This window comes from Nannospalax galili, unplaced genomic scaffold (assembly GCF_000622305.1).
Source record: "Nannospalax galili isolate Female #2095 unplaced genomic scaffold, S.galili_v1.0 scaffold205, whole genome shotgun sequence".
NCBI lineage: Eukaryota > Metazoa > Chordata > Mammalia > Rodentia > Spalacidae > Nannospalax > Nannospalax galili.
The window spans coordinates 2981858-3007670 of NW_008353921.1; the positions used below are offsets into that span (position 1 = coordinate 2981858).

Sequence of the window (25813 nt, forward strand, 5' to 3'; positions counted from 1 at the left end):
TATGTGTACCACATGTGTTCAAGTGCCCACAGAGGCCAGAAGAGGGTATCAGATCCCCTGGAACTGGAGTTACAGCACTTATGAACCACCCAGGGCTGAGAACCAAACCCAAGCCTTCTGCAAGAGCAGCAAGAACCATGGCCAGGCCTCAAAGCTGTTTTACATAAGAAAAAAACATGTTAAAGCTAGGCACATAGTAGTTCACACCTTAATCCCAGCACTAGGGAGGCTGAGACAAGATTACCAAACTTCAAGACTAGCTTGGGCTACAGAGTTGAGACCCTGTTTCAAAATAGACAAAAGTAAAAGAAAAAGAAAGAGGGGAGGGAAGAGGAGGAGGAAGACAAGGGGGAAGAGGAGGAGGAGGAAGAGGAGGAGAAAAAGCTGGGGAAACAACTCTGAGGGTAAAGTGCTTGCTTAGTTTGGATCTCCAGCAACTATGAAAAAGCCTGGTGCTGCAGCCCTTGCCTGTAATTCCAGTGCTGGAGAGGCAGAGATTGGGGGAGCCTTGGAGCTCTCTGGCCAGCTAATCTAGCCAAACCAGCAGGCTCCAGGTTCAGTGACTCTGTCTCAAAAAACAAGCTGGAGAGTAATTGAAGAAGACACTCGGTGTCTACCTCTGGCCCTCACATGCACATGTGTACATGTGGACTCACACCCATATACACACAAACACGCACACACAAAATGGCCTATGTTAGATAGGAAGTATCTATTACTTTGTGAAATATTTGAGTCAGACACCTGTAATCTCAGTACTTGGGAAGCTGAGACAGGAGGACCAGCTCAAGTACTAGGTCTGTCTGAGCTACATAGTGAGTTCCAGGTCAGCTTGGGCTTCAGAGAGTAAGTCTGTGTCTCAAAAAGCAAGTAAACAACAACCAACCAAACTAAATACTTTACCACTGAAGCATTTCGTTTGAGAAATATCACAATGCCTGTAGTTTAAACAAGAATTGCAGGAGGGTGAGATTTCAACAACAATTGTGTCTTGGTGACAGGTATGTGAATGCCCACTGAGCCATTTGCTTCAATTTTTGTATGTTTGAAAAGTGAAAAGATTACAGTCAAATACTAACAGCAGATTCCATTTTTAACCTTTGGATTCACATAGGAAAAACAATTATCTGCTATGTGGCAATAGTGCACAGAGATACCAAGGCTTCTAGATCCTCAGCAGGGAAAAGACTTCGGAGTTTTGGCAGAGGCACAAGCCTGGATCGGCAATACTGCTTCTAGGAACTTAGCCACGAAGATGACACTGAATCCCACAGGTCCATGTGAATGAGATGCTGTCTTTACTTGTACAAGAAATGGTTAGGAGCAGCACATGTGTCTGTTTACAAGGGTTGCAAAATCAAATGTTATGATCTGTCTATCAAGAGAGAGTATTAGGAAGGATGCATTAGCTGTTCTGTGCTGCGAGGATTCTAGATGTCCAGTGAAGAAAACAAAGCAAAGGCAAGCCAGGATCTCTAAGAGAAGCATGGGTATGCTAAAGGACTTTATGTGAAGTTCCCATGAATATTCCAGACACCTACAGAAGAGGCACTAGGACTTACTTCAGATGCCTATGATTGGGGCTCCAACTCCTGGGGTAAAGGTATGACCTTGGACCCCACCCATGGCATCTTATCCTCCTCATCTGAGCAAGTGATGGTCATTTGTGTAATGTGATTTGTATAAGTGATGGGATTTCTGTAACACTGTGTAAGTAATGGGATTTGTGTAAATGACTGGAGCTGCTTATTGGGCTACTAACTGCATTCTGGTCACTTTCTGACCTTACAGTGCAAAACAGACTGGAATCATCCAGCTAGGCCTTGAGTTTGAATCTCAGCTCTACCAGCTACTAGGTGACCTTGGGCAAGATCACCTCTGCTCTCAGCCTTAGTTTCTTCCTCTGTAAAATAAGCTGAAAGGATTATTATGAGGGCCAAAGGAGTAGACAGCTGTAAAAGCCTTAGAACCATGCTGGGCGCAGAAAAAGTAGCACTTGTCATTCAAGAACTCATAATTGGGACTGGGGCTGGTAGCACATGCCTTTAATTCCAGCACTCCAGAGATAGAGGTAGAAGGATCTCTGTGAGGGTTGAGAACAGCCTGGTCTACATAGTGAGGCCTTGTCTCAAAATGAATGAATGAATGAATGAACGAATGAATGAATAAATAAATAAAGTCCATTCCCTTCTGCCATTAGAAGCTCTTAAGAAGTGGGGGGCGCGTCAAAAACAACAGTTTCAAATAGAGCTACCTCCAGACACTACTTGTGTGATGGATTAAATAGATCTCCATTCTGCCATTTATTCTAAGAGGTGTTCCCCAAGGTTGAGAGATGCAAATGTTTTGATGGTGGATCCTTTTGCAGGTGACTGGCCAGCTGTGAGCTCTCTGGGGGGGAGGGGGGGACATTCGCCTCCTTCCCTCCCATGGGGCTCTCGGGGAGGACCCGGGTGGACCTACAGCGAGGTGGAGGAGGAGCAGGAGAAGGAGCCCCGGGATCCCCTCGCCCCTCCCCCAGCGCCCAGTGAGTTATGACATCGGCGGGGAGGGGGAGGGAGAGAGAGGGGCAGGCTCGGAGAGGCCATGTGATTCTGGGCGCCCGCGAGCCGCTGCCGAGCCGCCTCCTTCCTCCTCGGATCGCGGGCTGTCATGGCGACCCCCAACAACCTGACCCCCACCAACTGCAGCTGGTGGCCCATCTCAGCGCTGGAGAGTGATGCTGCCAAGCCGGTGGAGGCCCCCAACGCTCCCGAGGCGGCCAGCCCCGCCCATTGGCCCAAGGAGAGCCTGGTTTTGTACCACTGGACCCAGTCCTTCAGCTCACAGAAGGTAGAGCGGGCGCGGGGTGCGGCCACGGAGGCTGGGAGGGGACCTGGCCGGAGAGGCAGGTGGCACCGGGTTCCGGAGGACCACCCTCCTGGCCCCAGAGCGCAGCCCCAATTCTAGGATCAGCTCTGTGGGCCTCTTTCCCTCCAGGGACACCAGGCCATGGGACGCTGAGCTGAGACAAAGGCTTGGGGACAGGTTGGCCTTGCAGGGAAGCCGGCTGAGTGGAGGGAAGCCTCAGCCTGAGTCAGTCTGCTTTCCTACCTCTGTCCCGGACACTGTGGGCCCCCAGGGCACAGCTCCCCTCCCTTCCGTCCTGGCTGGGGCCTTCCTTAGGTTGGGGCTTGGAATGTATGTCCCCAGCTGTCACCCCGTCTTTCTGTCATCTTGAGCTGAGCAGGAAGGGTTAATCCATCCCCTCAGACCGGTTAGCTTACCCCCTACATCAGCTCTATTTTGCTCTTAAAGGCACAGACTGGCTCTGGCCTCTTAGACCCTTTCCCGACTTGTGGGGGGTAGTTGGAAATCCAGCCTGGTGCTACCATTGGGGTTCTCGGTTTCTGGGAGTGAGGCCATGGACTGCGCCCCTAATACCCAGCTGCTTCTAAAGGAGATCTCCTACCCTGGGAGGCCGTCATTTCTCTGGCTTGTAGATTCAGCACCATGGCCAGAGCCGAGTCTTTCTCATGCTGAAGCCCTGATCACTGTTTTCCTGACCCCTGACTTTTCCTCTCCTCCAACAACCGTTTGTTCCGTTCACTCATCTTAAACATGGAAAAAAATAGGTCCCTGAAGAGAAAGAGCTTTGTAGGACAAAGGCTTTGGTTTGAGTTTTGGTCCAGACTCAGTTTTATCACCTGGAAAATGAAATAGTGATAGTGGTAAAAATAGCTACCAGGAACTCCGGTCCCTTGGTTGGGTTTCTGGGAGGGCTGCTGAAGGAGCAACACACTTAGTGCTCCAGATTGGCTCTACTCACACTCTAGTGTGCCTTGAAGTCACCAGGTGATCCTGACCAAGACACAGCCTGCTAGATTCTACCCCAAATGACTCAGTAGGTCTGGAGATCCCCAGGTGATGTTGAGGAGGCTGGGCTGCCCATCACCTCGAATTACCCCAGTTTAGAGTCCTTGAGTCTGAGACTGAACAGTGGGGGAGCCATCTTTCCCACTTGCCCACCATGGGGCTTCAGACACCTCTATTTACCTCTCCAAAGGCTCAGTGTTCTAATCTATAAAATGAGATGCACTGTGGTCATTTCACAGAGGGCTACTGTGAGGATGAGTGACACTGTGCACAAAGGGGGAGAGGTCCAGGATCTGTTGAGAAGGGTGTGAGAGTTCATTAAAATGCTAGGGAATGGGGTGGGTTTCAACTCAGCAGCATATTTGTGCTTAGCATGCATGAGGCCACAGCCTCAGGTCCCAGCACCAAGGGAAAAGTGCTAAGTAAGGAGGAGTCAAAGTTAACCAAGGTCATTCCAAGACCTGCCCATGCATTCCTCATGTGCTTGCTGAGCATGTCCTGTGCTGTACAAGGCACTGGGGTTTTGGAGGTGGGTCAGACTGACCTCCAGATCCCAGAGCCAACCCCACTCCAGACCTTCAGGAAACAGGCCTGAGTGACTGGGAAGGGACATGGGGATGGCGAAGGCATCCACTCCTATCCCTCAGGAGAGTCCCCTATTCTTCCTTCATGGAAAACCCGCTATTCAGCCTGAGCACAGGGCATAAGAGGCCCTGGAGTCAGGGTGGGAGGAGTCAGGGACAGTAGTTCTCCTTTAGAGAGTTCTCCTTTAGTCTCCTTTAGTAGTTCTCCCACAGCAGTTCTCCTTTAGACCAAGCATCTCCCAAGCTAGCTCAGGCATCCTCCTGCCTACCCAATCAGGGGAGGGGCACAGCAGCTTGGCAGGAAGGACATGGGCTTGGTAGTCCCTCACATGGCCTGATTCATCTCTTGGCTGCTTACCAGCTGAGTAACCTTGGGCAAGTCATTTTATCTAGCTGAGATTCAACATCCCCATCTGCAAATAGGGCCTTCTCATCAATCCCTGAAGATTTCCTGGGGGTTTTCCAAAGTGTGTGTGTGTGTGTGTGTGTGTGTGTGTGTGTGTGTGTGTATGGCTAGCCCTAGCGCCTCTCCTAGAGGCCACATTTGTGGCAGAGGCTCCCCATGGGTGCATCTAGAAAGCCTGTCTTCAATGGTACCATAGAGACTGCTAACAGAAACAGCCCACCTCTAGGAATGATTGCAGCCTCCCTGGGCACTGGTTTGGTTTCAGACCCCAAAGGCAGCAAGACAGTGCAGGAGGAGTCTAAAACCTAGACTCTGGGGCCACACAGCTAGGCTGCCCCTGACCAGCAGGATAATCTGCACACATTATTTCACCTCTCATATGTCAGGTATCCAGCCAATAAACTGAGAACAGGGATAGTGCCTCCTGCACAGGTCACTGCAAGAGGCAGCACCTGGACTACTGGGCATCACCTAGAAAGCATGTGGCATGTACAAAGTACTGTGTGATTTCTGGCACCCATGAAGACACCAGCTGTGGTATGAGCCAGATGTGAGGTCCGGCCTCAGCCTAGCCCCTCTGGGCCACATAGCCTTGTGGGTGTTGCCACCTCTCTAGGTCTTATTTTGATCAGTTGTTTGTGTGTAACGGACGCACTTTCATCTGAGGGTGAGGGTTGAGTAATGCATGGTCACATTCCGAGCACCTGCCTTACACAATTGCACACTGACTGACAGGAGACAGTCAGGCACCATCACTGGATGGGGGGCTGTGGGGTTTGGAGGGAGCAGTGAATGCAACTGGGAGTGTGAGGGTGCTTCTGAGGCTAGTGTTCCCCAATGGGAGCAAGGCTGAGAGAGGCAAAAATGGAGGGCATGGGACCTCAGTCTCACTGACCAGCTATGCCCCCTGACCCTCTCTGGTCCTCTGTTTCCTCAATAGGAAAAGATATAAGATACGATCTGCCTGGCTCTCTACTTCCCCAGACAGGAAGAACCACCCTTCCTTCCCTGGTGGGCTCTGCTTTCAAGACAGACAGACAGACAGACAGACAGACAACTCTGCGTGCAATACAGACAGACAGACAGACAGACAGACAGACAGACACACACACACACACACACACACACACACACACACACACACCTGTCAGCTTTTTAAAAAGTAAGATTGCTACTGGATTTGGTGACACATGCCTGTAGTCCCAGTACTTGGGACACAGGGGCACACAGATCTCTGTGAGTTTGAGGCCAGCCTGGTCCACATAGCAAGTTCCATGTCAGCCCAGTCTATACAGCGAGACTCTTTCAAACCACATCACCAACAACAAAATTAGATTGATACTTACCAGCTGTGGCTTTTGGCAAATTCCTCATGGTTCCTGGACTTGTTTCCTCTTTTGTAAACTTTGGATATTGATAGGTGCTAGGGCATTCATAGGTACTAGTATCCACCTCTCTGAGTATTTGTAGTGATTAGATGATTTAGTTCACACAACATTCTTAGCACAGCACCTGGCACAGCAGGATATGGGAAAGTTACCTGGTGTTCTTGCTGTTTCTACCAGAGTGAATCTCGGAGGGCCACCCTGGTCCCCTGCAGCATGCCTGATTCAAGGTTCCCCTACCCCATCCTCACAGGTCCTGCCAATGTCCTGGCTGCATCTTTGGGGAACTCCTAGCCCAGCCTTCAGCCACCAAAATTAAAAGACTTAGGTCTGAGTCCTACCAGGGACCAATCTTGACACCCAGGCATGGCAGGAGGGAGGAAGGGCTGGAGGATGACCTCTGTTCCCAACCCATCCTGCTTTTTAAACTCCTGGACACTACCCCCCAGCCTCACCCTGTTATATGTTCACCTCACTCCTGCTCAGGCACCCAAAGGAGCTGCCCAGTTCCACCAGGAGAGCTTTAGAGTCCTTATAATGGTCTTGAGGTTCCTAATCTCATTGGGTGTCAGGATGGAGTCAGGAGAAGCCCATGGACCCTTCTCTGTTTTCAACTGAATAACGTGCAACACGCAGTGTTATTAGGTGAAAGGGAACCAATCATTTTCAAGTTCAGCTATGGAAATATTTTAATACCGCTGTTTTAGGTAATGACATGCTTTTCTGCACTAGCCCACTATCTAACATGATCATATGGCAGATCATTTAGAAGCCTCGATGAGTGTACATGATACTTAGAGTAACTGCAACAAATGTGATGCCATGCCCACGCCAGACTTCATCACCCACATCCCACATCTGTAATGGAGAAGTGGTCGGGCACCTTTCATCACTGAAAACAGATATGGCATTCCCATCCTCTTTCACGGATTCCCTAGATTTGCGCGTGAGTCTCTGGGTCTGAGAGTCTCCTTTAAACCCCTGTGCACAATCCTTCCTGCGATCCTCTCCTGTCCTGAATCTGTCCTGCTGCACCCACACTGGCTTCCCCGGGCTTCAAACATATCCCCATGTCCCTCCCTTAGTGCCTCTGCACTGGCTGGTTCTCCCTCTGGATCTCCCTTCCCTGGGTCCTTGTGTGGACCACTCCATCCACTCCATCACTTTGTTGGAGGCTTACTAAGATATTACTGTCTCAGAGGCTTGCCCTGATGAACTGCCCTATTTAAAATTGTCCCTCATTTCTCTGACACCTGATACACCCTGTCCTGTTCTCTTGTCTTTTTATCTTCTGCCCCATTACAGCATCAGTATTCAGAGGGTGGGGTCTGTTACATTCACCACAAGATCTCCAGCACTTAGAACAAGATGTAACTCATAGTAAGTACTCCATGAACAAGAACTGAAAAGTGACGTATTTGTAGCCAGGTGTGGTGGCACACACCTTTAATTCCAGCACTTGGGAGGCAGAGGCAGGTGGATCTCTGTGAGTTCAAGGCCAGCCTGGTCTACATAGTAAATTCCAGGTCAGCTGGGGCTACAGGGGGGCACCATCTCAAAAAAGAAAATAATAAAAAAAAAAACTACACAACTACATGACTGGACGACGAGGTCAACCCAGGGCATCACAAACCCTACTGTGAGCCAGCACAGCGAAGCATCAGCAGTACTCTTCAGGCACCCACAAAGGAGACAGTTTCCCTAGAGATGGTCATACAGAGTGGTGACCACCTGGGTCTAGTCAAGTCTCTAGGATACCTAGTGGCAGATGGCTATGATGGCTGTGTGGCCTCCCTTGGGCCTGGCTTCCTCTCTTGGCCCCTTCCCCCACAGGATGGCACATGGCTCTAGCCTGCAGCTCAGCTAAAGGTGAAAGTCTCCTCAGCCACCTGCCAAGGTGACTGGAAGCAGCGCCAAGCAGGGCTACTATGCCTCTAAAGATAGTCCTTCCCCAGGCAGCAGCCCATACTTGATACCCTCAAGGGAAGCCCAGGGCAGAGCCCAGAGTATGGCTCTTGGGGAAGATGTCCTGATCGAGTAGAACGGCCAAGGTCAAAGTCAAAGGCCTGGTTTAGTCTCTTCCATACACCGGTAAGTCCCAGCTTGGCCAGGAGGCTCCATGTCCTGGCAGATACAAAAGCCAGTAGGACAGACAGGAAAAAGGGACCAAGCTCTTGCTCTCACTCAGCTCCATCTCAGTGCTTAGGAGCTTCCTCAGTATATAACCCCCATCATGAGCTCACATATGTACATCCACATATATACTGTCATACACATAAACACAGACACACTTTCTCTCTCTCTCTCTCTCTCTCTCTCTCTCTCTCTCTCTCTCAGGCTGAGTACACACACTTCCTTTACACTCAGGCAGGCATACCACACTCATGCACACACAGCTGTGTGCACACCCATTTGCCCAATCACACATCCAGAGCAAACAGATGCTGCCCCAGGCTGCTCACTCTGCAGTGGAACCTGAAGCCCCTCCCATTACCCCAGAGGGAGGCAGTGGGAGGGATGGAGGGAAGAAAGAAAAAGGAGGCAAGAAAGGGGCACACAATAGCACTGCAGCCAGGACAGCTGAATCCCTGTGTCTAGTCCAGGGACTCTGTCCATGTAATGGGCCCCCCGCATGGAGCTGGCTTTTGGCTAATGGAATAATTAATCTGTGAGTGTGTGTTGGAAGTTCTCTCTCTTCACAGCTCACCCAACAGAGTAAGAGGGTTTTCAAATTACACGTAAGGGTGGGGTATGAGGGTTCCAAGACATCAAACAGGGGCACAGGGTATATGTGAAAGGCCATGTTAAGATCACGTATTGACTTCCTGTACTGGAACTCTACCCACATCACTCCATATCAACCTCATACCAACCTTACAGAAGTAAACTGTGTCCTGCCAGAGAGATTAGAGAGGTCAAGTGACTTGTCAAGTCACACAGCAAAAATCAAGCAGAGATAGGCTTCAGTTCCAAGTTTCTCTGTCTCCCAAGCCTCATCTAATCCAAGTAGTTAAGATACATCATCCCTACCGTGTGCTGGCTGCATCCCACAGGACTGAATATTTACTCCTCCCACAGCCCTATGAGGGATACAACAGGACTTCCTACAGCAGGAGGGTCCAGGAGTAAGGCAGCTTTTAAAGCTGCCTACTAGGTTGGAACAGACACGCAAGGTGATCCTAACACCAGGCTACCTCTTCTGGTAATGAACTGGCATCTGGGAGGGAGGATGAGGTCACCAGGTCAGGACCTGCCACCTATGGTACGGGGGTATAGATGCTCAAGAATGGCCTCTACCTCTTTCAGGAGTGACCCTATGACCCTGAACTGGAGCCCAAAGGTGGGAGGACAACGTGGGAGTATATTCCCTCACCATCATCCCCTTCCTGGGAACCTGGGACTAGACCATGCTCTTTCCTGAGACTTGGCCCACAGGAGTGGGCAGTTGGGCTTAGGGAGTTTTAGCCATCTTCCAGTCCTGAAACACCAGGCTGAGTCAGAGCCCAGTCAGTTGTCCAGCCCAAATGCTTGTCCAAAGCCCCCTTAGACTCAGGAGAAGCCAGTCCCAGAACTCCCTAGAGAAAACCCTCAGAGAAGAAGGCACAGGTCTGAGAGTCAGGGACCATTGCTTCTGGCTTTAAGGTGGCTTCTAAGCTGTTGTGTAACTTTGGGCAAATTTCCAGCCCTCTCCTGGCTTTAGTTTTCTCCCTGTTCTGCCCTAACCAGGCAGACAGGAAGGTGTTTGGAGGCCACACAGGGCTCTATGGATATGGATACGTTATCATCCACCTCACTTTATTCCCCCAATGGTTTGAGCCATTTGACCCTTGATCACGAAGATGCTTGGAATTTCTATGAAAGTCCTGGCCAGATCCACCTCTGAAGGCTGGGCTGAGTTTCTGCATTATGGTAACACTAATCATGAATTGAGCACTATCTGTGTGCTAGACACTGGGTTGGAACCATTAATACTCCCATTCGCAAATGAGGTCCAGAAGGTTTAGGGAATATGCCCACATCTGCACAGCTGGGAACCCTAGCCCAGTGTGTCAGCCCCTTAACCACTAGCCAGCACTGCTCCATGTCCCAGCTTGGGATGCCCCAAGCCATGCCCCAGTGCCATATCCCCCTACCCAAGTGCCCAAGAATGGGCTGCAAGCAACAGTGTCCCCTCTTGTGTGTGACCTCTGACCTCCTTCCCCGCACGCCCCGCCCACCAGGGCAGAGTGTCCCCTGTGTCTGCCCGCCTTCCCCCCGCTCTGACCCTGGCACCTGCAGGTGCGGCTGGTGATTGCAGAGAAGGGCCTGGCATGTGAGGAGCGAGATGTGAGCCTGCCACAGAGCGAACATAAGGAGCCCTGGTTCATGCGGCTCAACCTGGGCGAGGAGGTGCCCGTCATTATCCACCGAGACAACATAATCAGTGACTACGATCAGATCATCGACTACGTGGAGCGCACCTTCACAGGAGGTATGGTGTGCTCCCATAGGTGCAGTCAGTGCATGTGACAGGGACCTCACAGGCTCTGACAGTGCCCTTGAACCCAGGCAAGGAGGCCCAGTGTCCCCCACAGGAACCACAGGCTATAGGCAGGGCTTAGATATCCCCAAGAGCCACATACCTCTCCCTAGCACTCAAGGGAAGGGCATGATACAGACCCTCCAGGTGTATTGGGCTACATTCCCCTGCTCCAGGACCTCTGCAGGCTTAGGCCCAGCCCTGACCCTCAGGATACCCTCAGGCTCCCACAGACAGGGCTAAAATTTCTCAGGACCCAGCACCCTACAGCTGTACAGGCATAGTCAGGACCAGACTCTCAGGAACCATCATAGACATAGTCTCAGGCACCCTGAAACCCTGCAGACACACAAAAGACCACAACACTGTAGAACTTCGTAGGACACTGTGTTCTCTCCAGCTGTTTGCCCTCTGTAGGCTCAGGAGCTTGCTCCCCCTGGTCAAGGCTCGGGACACAGACAGTGGGCCCAGGACCCAGGCTTTTACTGATTTTAAGAATATGGATTTGCAAGTAGGGCATGGTGGCTCATGCCTGTAATCTCAGCACTTGGGAGGTAGAGGCTAGAAGATCAGGAGTTCAAAGCCATAACTACATAGCTGTGAGTCCAAGGCCACGCTGAACAACAGGAGCCTCTATCTTAAAAAAAAAAAGGAGTATGAATTTGCTAGGCATGGTGACACATGCCTGTACCCTGAACTCCTAATACTTAGAAGTTGAGGCAGGAGAATCTCCAGTTTGAGAATAGGCTGGGGTGCAGTGAGATCCTGCTCAAAGAAAGAAAAAGGCACAATAGGAAAAATAATTGGCCAATGACTGAAAGTCAAGGAGGCTTGAGTTCCAAGCATCCAGCTTTGCAGCTGGTAGAAACCAGACCCAACTCCGCCAGGCCAATATCTGGCACTAAGAGGCTCTGACCCTTATAAGGGACAGCTTGACCAAACCCAGTTAGGCAAAGTAGCAGCCAGACCACTAGGATTTCTAGCAGCCTGTGGCTGAGCCCCAGAAGGGTAGGCCTGGGGCCTCTGGGCATGGCATTTGGGGCTCTGGGTTGCTAGAGGTGAGTGACTGAGTGGGGCCAGTCATGGGCCTTGCTCCAGCCCTTGGTGGTACCCACAGAACACGTGGTGCCCTTGATGCCTGAGGCAGGCAGTCCACAACACGCCCGAGTGCTGCAGTACCGGGAGCTACTGGACGCACTGCCCATGGACGCCTACACACATGGCTGCATCCTGCATCCTGAGCTCACCACAGACTCCATGATCCCCAAGTATGCCACGGCTGAGATCCGCAGTGAGTGCAGCCCCATGGCGCCCTCTCTATACCCTCATCACCTCTTTCCCTCCTGAGGGCCCTCCATTCTGCACTTTGTGTCTCTGTTCCCGGGGCCTCTACATTCATGCTTCCCCTCCCTCTCTCCCTCTTACTCTTCCTTGACCTCCTCCTCTTGTCCTGCCACCCCATTCAGACACTGCTCAGATATCTGTCCTCCAGAGGTTGTCGTCTCAGATCTGTGGGACCTCCTGGGAGCCCCAGCTAGTGACACCTGGGGTCAGAGACTGGGGAAGGGCCCTGTGGTTAGTGGCTAAGAACACTGAGTGACCTCAGGGTTGAGGTTTCCAAAGAAAGATGCCCAGGCATAGAAAGACACTAGTAGGTCTCTGGTCTCTAGTTCAGAATCACCCATGTACCGTACTAACCACCAGCCTACCCATAGCTGATCAATGGGAGTTGGATTCAATCAGATGGCCCATCCACAGCTGTTCATGGGGATTTGGGTCTAGGTTTTGTTACAGCATTTGGGGGTCCTGCAAGCACAACAGACATGGCCATCCTCTAGGTCCTGGATGCTTAGTGAGTGCTCACATTCTCCCCTCTCCCATCCTCCATTGTTCCACTGATGTGCCAAGGCAGGGAGGGGTCAGGTCTCAGAACTCAGCCCTGACCCTTAAATCCCCTTGAGGAGGACTCAGGAGCTATTTTTATGCTGTTGCCCCCATTCAGTCAGCAACGTTAATGAGGCCCTGGGTGAGGGTGGGGACAGGTAAAGATAAACACAGCTTCTACCAGCCCAGGGTCACCAGTTGGGGGAACAAAGACAAGGGCAGGTAATTACAGTACAAGACTAAATAAACTTAAATAGTCTTTGAGGGTTGGAGGAGGAACTCTCTACTAGATGCCAGAAAGCCCATCCCTTGTAGATTATCCCACAGTTGCATTGAACACTTGTACCAAGAAATATATATACATATATGTATATGTATATATGCAAACATATACAAGAATGTGCAAACATATCCACCACAGAAGACTTGACCATACTAAGAAATACCACTCAAAATAACCTGGGTATCTACGAGTAGTCAGCAGGGACTGGGTCAATTCGTTATGGCACACGATGGAGAACTAAAAAATAGGTGTGTGGATATTCTCAAAGATGATGAGTAGGAAAAGGAGAAAGGGAATGTGCCATGTTTATGTTCTATTCTAGTCAGTACTGAGGATGCACTAGGGTCGCAGGGAAAGGGGTGTTCTGGAAGGGTTCACAAGCTGCAGGAGTTTCATGTGGGTCTTCAGGGAACAAAGCTGAGAATCTGAAGATGTAAATATATTTATGGTTTGGTTTGGTTTGGGGGTTGGGAAACAAGGTGTCATGTTGCCCAGTCTGGTCTCAAACTCACTATGTAGCTAAGGATGACCTTGAACTCCTGATCCCCCTACCTTAAAGTGCTGGGATTACAGGCACATGCCAGCCACCACGCCTGACTTGAGACATTTATTTTTATAGTGCATCTTTTACCATTGCTTGAGTTTTTAAATATTTTATTTATTGCTATTTTTATTTTATGTGCATGTGTGTATTGCATGCATATATGTAAGTGCACCCATGTCATGCAGTGCCCACGGAGGTTAGGAGAGGGCACTGGATTTCTCTAGAACTGTTGTTAGCTGCCATGTGGGTGCTGGATTGAAATCAGGTCCTCTGCAAGAGCAGTCAGTGCTCTTTGCTGACTCATCTCTCCAGTCCCCATTGCTTGAGTTTTTAACATGAATAACCTAAAAAAAAATTTTTCTTTTTGTCTTTTTGAGACAGGGTCTCCCTGTAGCCCCAGCTGGCCTGGAACTCACTATGTAGACCAGGCTGGCTTTGAACTCACAGAGATCCACCTGCCTCCAACTCCTGCGTGTTGGGACTAAAGGCGTGCACCACCACGCCTGGCTTAAATTTTTAAATCTAGTACCAACAGCAGGATCAGGGAAACAGAAGATGCTGGTCCCAGGATCTGGGGTTGTGGCAACAACCAAGAACAAGTAGGAACATTTGGGAGATGCAGGGGCAGGAGGTGTCAGGCTATGGGATAGGACAAGTACAGTGTGTGGGAAACTAAAGGGAACATAGTGGAGTGAGGGGAGGAGCAGTATCTCATCTAAACCTCAGGTGTAGGTTTGAAGGAGGGAGGGCTTTCTGGAAAAAATGATAGACTTGACATGGGCAGATCTGCATCTCCCAAACACCAGAGTCTCTGGGAGAGGAGTCAATGGGAAGCCCTGGCTGGCATCTAGGTAAGCAGTGATATGGTCTGGCTGTGCACTGGGCATTGTCTTCTTCTTGTCCCAAGCCATCTCTTGGGACCTGGAAGGCAGCAGGGTTCAGAGTGGGCCCAGCGTTCCTCTTTGAGAAAGCAGAGAGACTCTTGAGATCCCACCCAGGTAGAGCAGGAGATCTCACAAGGTACAGAGGAGCAAAGTCAGCTTGCAGTGACCCTGATCAGTTCAAGGTCTTCCCTGTAGTCCAAAGCCAACCACATGGGCAGCCCTGGGTAAGAGAGATGTACTTGACCTTCACATCCATAAAACATCAATGAGACTTAATATAGCCTGGAGCCGGAAGTGCTGGGGATGCTTACTGAGACTGCATCGGGCCAGGCAGAAGGTAGGCGGTGAGACTTCAGAGGGCAGATGTCAGACAGCTGCAGTCATGCATACCCTGGCTCATTCCCTTCCTTCAATGCTCACTGAGTTCTGCTCTGTGCTCAGCCTGTGCTGGGCTTTCAGAGAACAGAAATGAGTCTCACATAGCCGCAGCTCAGCAGAAGCTCAGAATCTATCAGAATTAGCATCATAAGGGCTGGAGAGATGGCTCAGCGGTTAAGAACACTGGTTGTTCTTTCAGAAGACCTGGGTTCGAATCCTAGTACCCACATGGCAGCTAACAACTGTCTGTAACTTCAGTCCCAGGGTATCTGATGGCCTCTTCTGACCTCCACAGGCATTGCACGACATGGGTGCACTTGCCTACATGCAGACAATACACTCATACACATAAAATTTAAAAAAAAAGAATTAGCATCATAAGGGCTGGAGAGATGGCTCAGCGGTTAAGAACACTGGTTGTTCTTTCAGAAGACCTGGGTTCGAATCCTAGTACCCACATGGCAGCTAACAACTGTCTGTAACTTCAGTCCCAGGGTATCTGATGGCCTCTTCTGACCTCCACAGGCATTGCACGACATGGGTGCACTTGCCTACATGCAGACAATACACTCATACACATAAAATTTAAAAAAAAAGAATTAGCATCATAATGGCCACATACAGCAAGCAGTCTAGGCTGTGCACTGCACAAGTGCAGGGGCCACTTTCATAGAGGCCACTGATGAGTGGATTTATGCTGAGTGGAGTTATGCTGTGGCAGCCCTGGTTGGTGTATTTGCATCTCCTGGCAGAGGTCTGCAGAGCATATACTGGGGACAAAGGCACCATAGTAAGACCTGAAGAATGGGGAAGAGCTTTTCCAGGAGTGGAATGTGGGCCAGAAGGTTTGGCTTTGTCTGGTATGTTCAGAGAACAGGAAACACTTGGAGTGACTGTGACGTACCCTCTAGAGACAGGGCCATGGGGGTAGCTCAATTAGAGATGGAGCAGGTGAGAAGGAAGAGATGGAACTTGTGGTTTCTGAAGGCAGGTTGAGAACTGGGACATTATCTGAGGGGGGCCAGAAGGAGCTGCAAACAGGAAGAGGAAAGAATGTGTGCACACAAGTGCTCTAGAAGAGGTGGGGTGAGAGTGGAGAAGGCTAGACCTGAGTTAAAAATCACCCAAGTGGGGCCTGGAGAGGTGGCTCAGTGGTTAAGAGCACTAGCTGCTCTTGCAGAGGAGCCCGGGTTCAACTCCCAGCACCCACATGACGGCTAGCAATTGTCTGTAACTCCACTTCCAGGGGATCTGACGCCCTCTTCTGATCTCCACAGGCATTGCACGACACCCATGTACCTACCTACATGCAGACAATACACTCAGACACATAAAATAAAAATAAATAAAATATTAAAATAAATAAATCACACTCAAGAACAAGATGATCAGGGTATACACTGAGCAACAGAGGGCTGAATGTATATAGTGGGGGGAAGTAAAAATGAGGTGTAGTGGAGGAAGAGCCCACAGGGCCTGATTTGAGGTGAAGAGGAGCTAAGGACACCCCTAGGCTGGCTTAGCTTTGTTGTTGGGGAAGGATTTCAGGGACATGAAGAGGTCTGGGGTTTTGGTTCTACACTTTTCCAGAATCCCCTCCTCCCCTCCTCAGCAAGGTTTGATCCCTTGTACCCCAGACAGACATCCCTCCTGGCCCCCCATGTGCTCTTCATTCTTCATTCCAGATCAGTTGTGCTATGTCATGGAGATGGTTCTGTGGGTCTGTCTCTCCCACCAGCTAGACCTCTGGGGCAGGGTGCCGTATCATCCACTCCATGTAGCAGACCATGGTATTCAAGTGCTAACTGGTGCTCTGGTCTCTTCCTTGACCAGTGTTTGGATGGAATGATTCCTGGTCATATAGGGGAAGGGAAGGCTCTGGGGAACAGGGAGACAAGATCTTTCCTATTCTGTCTCCAGGACATTTAGCCAACGCCACCACAGACCTCATGAAACTGGACCATGAAGAGGAGCCACAACTCTCTGAGCCCTACCTTTCTAAACAGAAGAAGCTCATGGTGAGTGCCCCAGTCCACGGTCCCCTTCCTCTCTTTCCCTCCCAGGGACAGGGAAAAAAGTAGGGGAAACTGCTTCTAAACGGAGGAGTGAAAGATGGTCTGACCTGGAAAAAGCACTGCTTTGCTCCTCCAAACCTGTCTCTTGTGCCACTTATTGGCAGTTTAGCCTTGGGCAAGCCACTGCCACCCTCAGGCTTCCAGTACCTTGTATCTGCCCTGAAAGCAGGTTCTTGCATAAGATGGTGTGGAGGGAGTGTTCCAATGACACCCAGTGAAGATGGGAGGGATAGAGACAAGGATGTGGCTAAGCCTCATCTGACCCCATAGGAAGCTCTGGAGTACAAAGGCATCACATAGTGGGCCATGCTTTTAATACCTTCATATTAGCTGACCATTGGCTACAGATGGCCTGGTAGGATGGGGGTCGTCCTCCATGGGTTTCTGAACAAGACAGCTTCTCCTTGGCTGAGAGAAGTTCTCTGAAGAAAGAACATCAGTGAGCCACTAGCACATAGCAGAAACCATGGAAGTGTGCCAGCTCCATGCTTACTGGACTGGTGTAGCCACAGATGAAAGTGCCTTGTGACGGTGGGAGCATGCTGTACACCGGAGGGCCTTTCCAAAGGCCGGATATGCAGAAGCGGGATTAGGTGAAGCTTCTGCTTCTCTGGATATCCTGAATCCCATGAGGGCATCTCACACTTGGGCCCCTTCCTGTCTTGTCCATAGGCCAAGATTCTGGAGCATGATGATGTGAGCTACCTGAAGAAGATCCTCGGGGAGCTGGCCATGGTGCTGGACCAGATTGAAGCAGAGCTGGAGAAGAGGAAGCTGGAGAATGAGGGTAGGTGCCAGACCAGTGTGGAGGGGCTAAGCCCACCCTCCTCCCCTCTCCTCCCCTGCCAATCCCCAGCCCCTTTCTTCCCAAACATCCTAGAGACCCTCTGAGTTGGGACAGAGGAGTCAGACAGACTTGGGTTTGAGTGCTGAGTGGTTGAGCACCCCGGATGAGTCCCTCCTCTCCCTAGACTTTGGTCTCCCATATGTAGAGTGGAGATAATGACAGAACTGTTTGAACACTGTATGACATGAAACACGTGCTCAGGGTGGGTAGCACATGGCGTGCATTTACTCCTATGGGTGGAGAAGGCCGTGTGGTGACTGATACCCACCCACTGTCTTACCCGGCCCCACATGATGATGTCTTAAGGTTCTGGCTGCCACAGTCAGACATCCAGTTTTACGCTCTGATGCTGACTTCCTGCACTTGAGGACGTCTCTGACCCTCACATACTAGCTTCATTCTCACCTTTGTCCCTGCAGCAACTCTAGCCTGGCGTCCACTCCCTACCACCTGCCCTGTTAACCCAGACAATGTCTTTTCCCCAGTCCTTCTTCCAATCTTGCTCTAAACTATTCCATCTCTGCCTTAAATATCTGATATAGTCTCATCTCCTCAACAGGGCAAGAGACTGGAGTATGCGTGACATGCCAGTCCATACTCCCAGCTTCCTGCACATGTGAGCCTGTGTAATGGAAGCTGCAGAACAGTATCGGGAAAGAGAGCTTAGAGCTCCAGCTTTGATGTCCAGACTCTGTGACCTGGGACATACTGGTTTTCCTATGGGAACCTCAGTTTCCTCATCTGTAAAATGGATAATACCACTTAAAACCTTAACTTCAGCCAGGTGCGGGGGTACACATCCATAGTCTGTGCACTTAGGAGGCTGAGACAAGAGGATCATGAGTTCATGGCTAGCCTTATCCAGATGAGAAAACTAAGACTCAGAGAGACAAAAGAACTTGTTCAAGGTCACACAGCTGATCCATGGTGTTAGGGAAAGAACGGGATCATAATGGGTACTGCTGGACACACATGCATACTAAAGGCAGCTGCCTTAAGAATGGCGTGTAGCTGAATGAGTAAACGATAATGCATGGATGAGGAAACTGAGGCACAGACAGGTTTGGGAACTTTCCCAAGGCCATGCTGACAGAACCCTGGGTTCATACTCTAACTCCCAGAGCTCAAGTTCTTAGGCACTGGTGCCTCTTCTGTCCTTAAGGGTTGATAAAGTAGGGTCCTGCTTTCCAGGACTGGGGTGAGGATTGGTGAGAAAATGCATATCCTGGGCCTGGCACATTACATGGCACTCAGAGTGAAAAGATCCACCCATGGACATTAACTGCTGGTGTGACTGAAGGAGGCAGGGTCTGGCTTAGGTGGGGGCAGAGTCTGAGGTCCTGGATGAGGGTGTCAGACATGCATTCTTCTAGACAGTTCCAGGCAGGGACCTTCCTGCTGTCCCTTCTGTTTCCATCTGAGGTCTTCAGGCTAGAGGCTTTGTCACCTGCAGCAGGATATAATAATTGGAGTCGCTCAAGATGGAGAGGTCTGGATAGTCCTTATGTCCCTTGGGGCTGAGGAGGAAGCAGAGGCCTCAGGGAGGTGGCTATGACCCACATAGCCTGTCACTCAATCACCCACAAGTGACCCACTGAACCTGTAGGAATCTTCTAGTTTCCCTAGTCTGCTGAGCCAGAGGTGGGTAGTACTGTAATGCTAAGTCAAGTCTTTTAGCCTATAGCTGATGACATTCATGCACCTTCTTGACTTGTGGCCTTGTGGGGTTTACTTCACCCTCTAAGGTCATCTGCAGATCTCAGCTGAGAAGGCAGGCTCAAAGCCTGTGTTTACCATAGTTCATCCTGAGTGTAATGGGAAATGCTTGGAGGATTTTGAGAAAGAGATTATAACAGTTAGCTTTGCTGTATAACAAACCATTCCAAATATGAGACTTGAAATTCAAGCCTTTGATTTGTTCATGGTTGGTGGCTCGGCCATGTGGGCTAGGTTCAGCTGAGAAACTTGCCTTTTTCCTATGCGGGAATGGCTGGCTTCACTCCTGGATTATGACCAGCCAGCAGCCAGTGGCCTCACTGCTATGTCATAAGGTGATAGTCACGGGGTTACCAAGAACATCTTGAGAGTGGTGTACAAATCTCTTCCATGTCTGCCTGGGTCAGTTTTACTGATGCCTGATCTGCGAGTGACATGGCAAAGCCCACACTGAAGGGGTGGGGATCTATTACATTGATGTCCTGGGGTGCAGAGCAGTGTGGAGATCAGGGGACAGATTTAGAGAGGCAAGAGACTGAAGAGTCACAGCCTAGGACAGTTGCAGTCCTACAGAGGGCTGGCCACCAAGAGGAGAGGACTGGGCATTCTAGTTTCAAACCTCCTTGAGGGGCTGAGGGCCACTGGGTGTGTGCCCTGGGCTTTGTGGGCTTTGTGGAAGGGGCTGAGGACTCATGTGTCTGAAGGTGCTGGCACCAACTGAGAGGCCTGGGGGAAGGGTGGTGAGGGTGGGAGGAGACGAATCATTCCACCATCATCTGTACAGAGAGAGGGGAAGCAGCATTCTCAAGAACCGTGGTAGGACAGGTGGGTCTGAGCACCCACCCAGGCTTTGCTGTCCTGAGTTCATAGTGCTAGGGTGGAGCTCCAACCAGTTGGCACAGCTGGCAGACTCAGGCATGCCAGCAGGGTCAGCTCAAGTGTGGACTTTGAGACAGATGCACAGTAAAGGAGAGGGGAGGGAACATCAGACAGGTCTGTCCTCTGAACACATACCAGACAAGTGTCCAGGCCATGCATATATGTGACATGCATAATAGCTGCCACTGTTAGCCTACAAACACACATAGGCAGGACCCCTGCATACATGCTCACATTTACATACAAGCACTTGGGCACACACTGCACTTATGTATCACGTGGGCACAGATGCCCATGCAGCCATTTGCATATAAGCAGTCAGCTTCATGGGTCTGTGCAGGCAGACCCAGGGGCAAACACACAGGGCATGCAGTATGCCCACACAGACAGAGTCAAGTAGAGTGTGAGCCCATTGAAAGAGACCTGAGCATATAGCATACCTGCCACGCCATGGTCACTTGCATGTGGAAAAGAGCAGTGTGATGTAGTAGGCACAGCAGACCGCAGGCTCATCTCTAGCTCACTGGACCAAGTGACTGAACCTGTCCCCCATTTCCTCATCTGTAGAATGGAGCGTAGTAGCACCTACTAAGTCTAGTCTCCAGCACACTCCCCCAGGCATCTCTGACTGGTTTCTCCTTGTTGCACATCCAGACCATGGAGGACCCCAGGGCTCCATCCAGGTCCATGTCTCAAGCCCTGTGTATGTTCATTCCCTTGCTGGGTCAAGAAGTTTGTGGCTGGGAAGTCCATCCCTTGATCCTGTCTCCTTCCACTGTCCCTTGTCCCCATCACGCTGTCCTCCTGAAACCTGGCAGGAGTTTTTTGACCTATCATCAAGCACATGTCCCACTCCACTGCCATTCTCCTGCCTCATTACACTCACTTTGCTGACCCTCTCAGGCTTGGCTAGACTTGAACTGCCACCTGCCCAATGCTTGTACCCATGGCCCTGTCTTGGTCCTAATTGTGGATGGGGAAAAACTTAGCCATCATGCTGATGGGACTCACCTGAGCTAGTGACACTAGCCTGAGGTGAACTTAACCTGCATGCTCCTCTGCCCCACTCTCCAGAGGGCTCCTTTGTACCATCTCCCCAGTCCTTCACCCACCATGACTTCCCCAGTCCTCACTGGCAACTGATTCCTTTCTCTCCAAGTCACTGAGGAAATCAAAGCACTAGGAAGGATCTCTATAGTCCTGGTCCCTACAACAACTCCCCAGGCCCCCAGAAGCAGAGTCTATGGAACATGAGATCTTACTCACTCCAGCATGTAGCTTTGCCAAACCCCATTCTGGCATCTCTGGAACTGGAAAGTTTCTTTTGTGACCAATTGTTGAATATTCTTATCCTGAAGTGGGTGTCTTGCATCTGATGGTAACTTAGCCTTGATGACTATGGTGGTACACATTCCCTAGTTATCAAGCATGGAGGTTCTTGAACTAACTAAGACAGGCCCCTTCTGTCTCTCCTGGTCCCATCCAGCTTAGCAGCTCAACAACCACATCAGCATTCTCTCCACTCTTCCCCAGCACCACCTCCCCCCTCTGCCACATTGCTCCATCACTATTTTTCTGGCATCTTCTAGCTTATGAACTGTCCTTGATTGTTCTCATGCTCTTGACCTGTCCTTCCAGTGATGGCAAACTCCTTGAAGGGGCTGCCTTTGCTCGCTGCCTCTAGTTCCTCTCCTCCCTTCTCTTGAATTCCTTGAAGCAAGTTTTCAGGGTCAGCACTCCACTCAGCTGCCCTTGTCAATTTACCAACCACTCACATGTGACTGCCAGGGCCCAGACTTCATCTTAGTTGACTATGTAGCACAGAGCATAGCTGAGCACTCGCTCCTCCCTGAAATGCTTTCTTAACCACACTCTTGAGGCAGGAGGATGGCAAATTTGAGGCCAGATTTGGCTACAGAGCAAGATCCTGTCTCAAAATTTTTAAAAAAGAGGTCTTGGGATGTGGCTCATTTGGTAGAGTGCTTGCCTGGCATGCACATAGTCCTGGAATCCATCCCCAAGCATCGCAAAAAACTTGGCATGGTATGGAACTGGAGAGATGGCTCAGCAGTTAAGAGCACTGGCTGCTCTTACAGAGGATCCAGGTTCACGTCCTGGCCACCCACATGATGGCTAACAGCTGTCTGTAACTCCAGTTCCAGGGGAATCCAATGCTCTCTTCTGGCCTCTGCAGGCATTGTATGACATGGGTGCTCTTACATGTAGGCAAAACATTCATACACAAAAAAGAATTTTTTTTTAATTTAAAAGAAATATTTGCAGTTTAGAAGTCAGTTAGATTAAGAACGAAGGCAGTATATGCAGGGCTGTGGCAAGAAGTTTCAAAGTGGTCCAGGAAGGAAATGTCCTCAGGAGATGCTGGCAGACCAGAGCCAGGGCTTCTGAGGGAGAAGTGAGTGCCTGGATCTCCTCTCCATCTCCAGGGCAGAAATGCGAGCTGTGGCTCTGCGGCTGTGCCTTCACCCTGGCAGACGTCCTTCTCGGAGCCACCCTGCACCGTCTCAAGTTCCTGGGACTGTCCAAGAAATACTGGGAAGATGGCAGTCGGCCCAACCTGCAGTCCTTCTTTGAGAGGGTCCAGAGACGCTTTGCCTTCCGGAAAGTCCTGGGTGACATCCATACCACGCTGCTGTCAGCTGTCATCCCCAACGCATTCCGGCTGGTCAAGAGGAAACCACCATCATTCTTCGGGGCATCCTTCCTCATGGGCTCCTTGGGCGGGATGGGCTACTTTGCCTACTGGTACCTCAAGAAAAAATACATCTAGAGTGGGGCCAGGGCCTGGTGTCTGACTGGCGGTGTCTCTGTGCTGTGTGCTTCCCAACTCCCTCTCAGTAGCTCGCTGTCCCATGAGCACTGGACAGCACTCCCTTGTTCTGAGTAATTCTATCGTCAGTGTGACAACATTCCATAGTGTAGAAGTAGATGTCGCCAACACCGTGATTTGAGGCCATGCCTCTACTTGAGGAGAGAGAGAGCGCTCAAGAAAACAAACACAAACACGAATGCCTTTTCTTCTGATTCAAGGTCTCAAGACATTACTGTGGGAACTGGTTAGGATTTGAGGTGAGTCCCAGGACACTCCACCCAGCAGGGCTCAGGTTCTGGGAGGTGCTGGGGACTCAAAGGGCCTGACCCCAGCCTTCCCTCTCACCAGGGACCTCTTCTATAGGACAAAGCCAACATCGGAGATGCAACTCAACTAGCCAGTAACTCCAGCTGGGGTTGGAGAACCAGAGTCCCCTGGGAGGCCTCTGAAGACCAGAAGGGGTCTCATTCTTCTCCTGGACATGGACTGTGACAGCACTGGCTGGAACCAAGCAGTGGCACCCCCAAACCTGGCTGTGGCTGGGACCAACACCATGGGCACACCCTTCACCCTCCCCCGATTGGCCAGCGAGCACGGTTTGGCACCCAAATAGAAACCCCCAAAGCAGCAGCCATCAGCCACTTGTACCTTGAGTTGAGTTCCCATCCTGCGAGGTGGGACCTTCAGCAAAAGCCATGTTGACCTTCCCTCTGAAGGTCTGTCTCAGCTCAAGAATAATGGTGGTTCCTCACCACCTCCCTTAGTGCCCACCTTTCCGTATTCCAGAGGCTTCCCCTGTGCTGCATGCAGTGGGGTCTCTCCACACTGACCCCGCCCCCATCCGGGTCTGACTTTCCTGTGCCTTTTGCATGTTGGGAAACAGTCTGGGTGTCACTGCTGCAGATGCTTAGAAACCACTGAGAGTCCCCAATAAAGCATCCAGGAGGAACAGCTGCTTTTCATTTCTAAACTGTGGGGTCCACCCAACTCTCATTTCCAAAGTCAGGAAGGAGGAGTGGAGATGCAAGTTTTCAGATGCAGAGGTTCAGGAGAGCACGCAAGCCAGGCATGGTGGCAACTGCCTGTAGTCCCAAAAGTTGGGAGGCTGAGGCAGGAGTTAGAGGACGAGGACAGCCTTGCCAACAGTCCAAGGCATCTAATCCTAACTCAAATCCAATACACTTGGACCTAGTACATCACAGTTTACAGAATATATCTACATCCATTTGCTTATATTCACTTTCAGGTGCCCAGGGCACATGCCCTGACCCTGATTTCCCAGTGGGGAAAACATGTTAAAATGCTCAAATACCATTAAACCCACAGTATAACTTTATACTGTTTATTTATTTAACTTTATACTGTATTGTTTATTTAGAAAAAAAAGAATTTTCACATTTTCATCAAGGTTACAAGAGAAAATAGTGCAGGGTTGTGGCTTAGTTGGAAGAATGCTTGCCTAGCATGCAGGAAGCCTTGAGTTTCATCCCCAGCACTGTATGAACAGGGCATGGTGGTGAATGCTGGTGATAGCACTTGGGAGGTGGAGGCAGGAAGATCAGAAGTTCAAGGTCATCCTCTAGTAGTGAGTCTTAGGTCCGCCTGGGATTCTTGAGACCCTTTCTCAAAAAAAAGGAAAAGAAGCTCACACCTTTAGGCCCAGCACGCTGGAGGCAGAGGCAGGCAGATCTCTGGGAGACTGAGGCCAACCTGGTCTGCATAGTGAGTTCTAGGCTAGCTGGGGCTATAGGGAAACCCTATCTCAAAAAGACACATATAGTAAAAGAGGCTGGAGAGATGGCTCAGTGATTAAGGGTACATACTATGCCGGATGTGGTGGTACATGCCTTTAGTCCCAGCACTCAGAAGGCAGAGGCAGGTGGATCTCTGTGAGTTCGAGACCAGCTTGGTCTACATAATGAGTTCCAGACCAGCTGGGGTGACAGGGAGACCCTGTCTCAAAAAGAAAAAAAGAACGCATACTACTTTTACAGAGGACCCAAGTTTGGATTCCTGAATCCACACTGGGCACAACTACCTATCCAGCTCCCAGGGACCTTGCATCCTTTTCTAACCTCCAAGGACACCTGTACTCATGCACACATACACACAGAGACATATTCCCATAAATAAAAAAAAATCTATTTTTAAAAAATAGGAAAAGAAAGAAGATGGATGTGGTACTGTGTGCCTTTAATCCTAGCACTTGGGAGGCAAAGGCAGGCAGATCTGTCTGAGAATCAAGCCAGCCTGGGCTACATAGTGAGTTCTAGGCAAGCTGTGGCTACAGGGAGACACTGTCTCAGAAAAAGAAAAAAAAAAAACCTATAGGAAAAGAAAAGAAGAAAAATAGCCATGGCCAAAACAGGGTAAGAGCAAAATTTGGAGACACAGACACCATCTGGCACCATCCACCCCACTGAGCTACCCAGACATCCATGCAGAACCTCATGAGTCCTAATGAAATCTCCATTTGTGAACAGTAACATATGGGTCCTAGTGGGATAAACTACCTATGAAAGGGGACATGCCTCTCCTCTGTCTCCAGATAAGATGCTCAGAGCCTCTCAGTCAGTCCCTTCTCTGGAGGAGGCCGAATTCTCCTCAGGGATCCTCCAACTCTAGCACTCACAGTCCTCCTTCCACATACTGTGATAGAAAGATGAAATGTAAACACAACCATGGCCAGCTTTCCTTCTAGTCAACACACACACACACACACACACACACACACACACACACAC

The 25813-nt window shown here is 50.3% G+C and overlaps 1 protein-coding gene across 3 annotated transcripts; it reads left to right on the forward strand.

Moving 5' to 3' along the window:
* The first annotated feature begins 2439 nt into the window (after nucleotides 1–2439).
* On the forward strand, nucleotides 2440–24018 carry Gdap1l1 (ganglioside induced differentiation associated protein 1 like 1). Of its 3 annotated transcripts, none has more exons than XR_607897.2 (7): nucleotides 2440–2832; nucleotides 10509–10701; nucleotides 11867–12040; nucleotides 16643–16740; nucleotides 17470–17584; nucleotides 22684–23326; nucleotides 23418–24018. XR_607897.2 is itself a non-coding variant. In XM_008851003.2 (6 exons), the coding sequence occupies exons 1-6, from the start codon at nucleotides 2653–2655 to the stop codon at nucleotides 23025–23027; spliced, it is 1104 nt and encodes a 367-aa protein (XP_008849225.1). In that variant the 5' UTR covers nucleotides 2440–2652; the 3' UTR covers nucleotides 23028–24018. The 3 variants fall into 3 exon arrangements, 1 of the variants encoding a protein (XP_008849225.1); XR_607898.2 differs by having other exon boundaries at nucleotides 23433–24018; XM_008851003.2 differs by having other exon boundaries at nucleotides 22684–24018.
* Nucleotides 24019–25813: the final 1795 nt, after the last annotated feature.

Coding starts and splice junctions, on each gene's coding strand:
- Gdap1l1 (XM_008851003.2), top strand. CDS start 2,653: ATGGCGACCCCCAACAACCTGACCCCCACCAACTGCAGCTGGTGGCCC. Junction 10,702..11,866: donor GGAGCGCACCTTCACAGGAG/GTATGGTGTGCT, acceptor TGGTACCCACAG/AACACGTGGTGCCCTTGATG. Junction 12,041..16,642: donor TGCCACGGCTGAGATCCGCA/GTGAGTGCAGCC, acceptor TTCTGTCTCCAG/GACATTTAGCCAACGCCACC.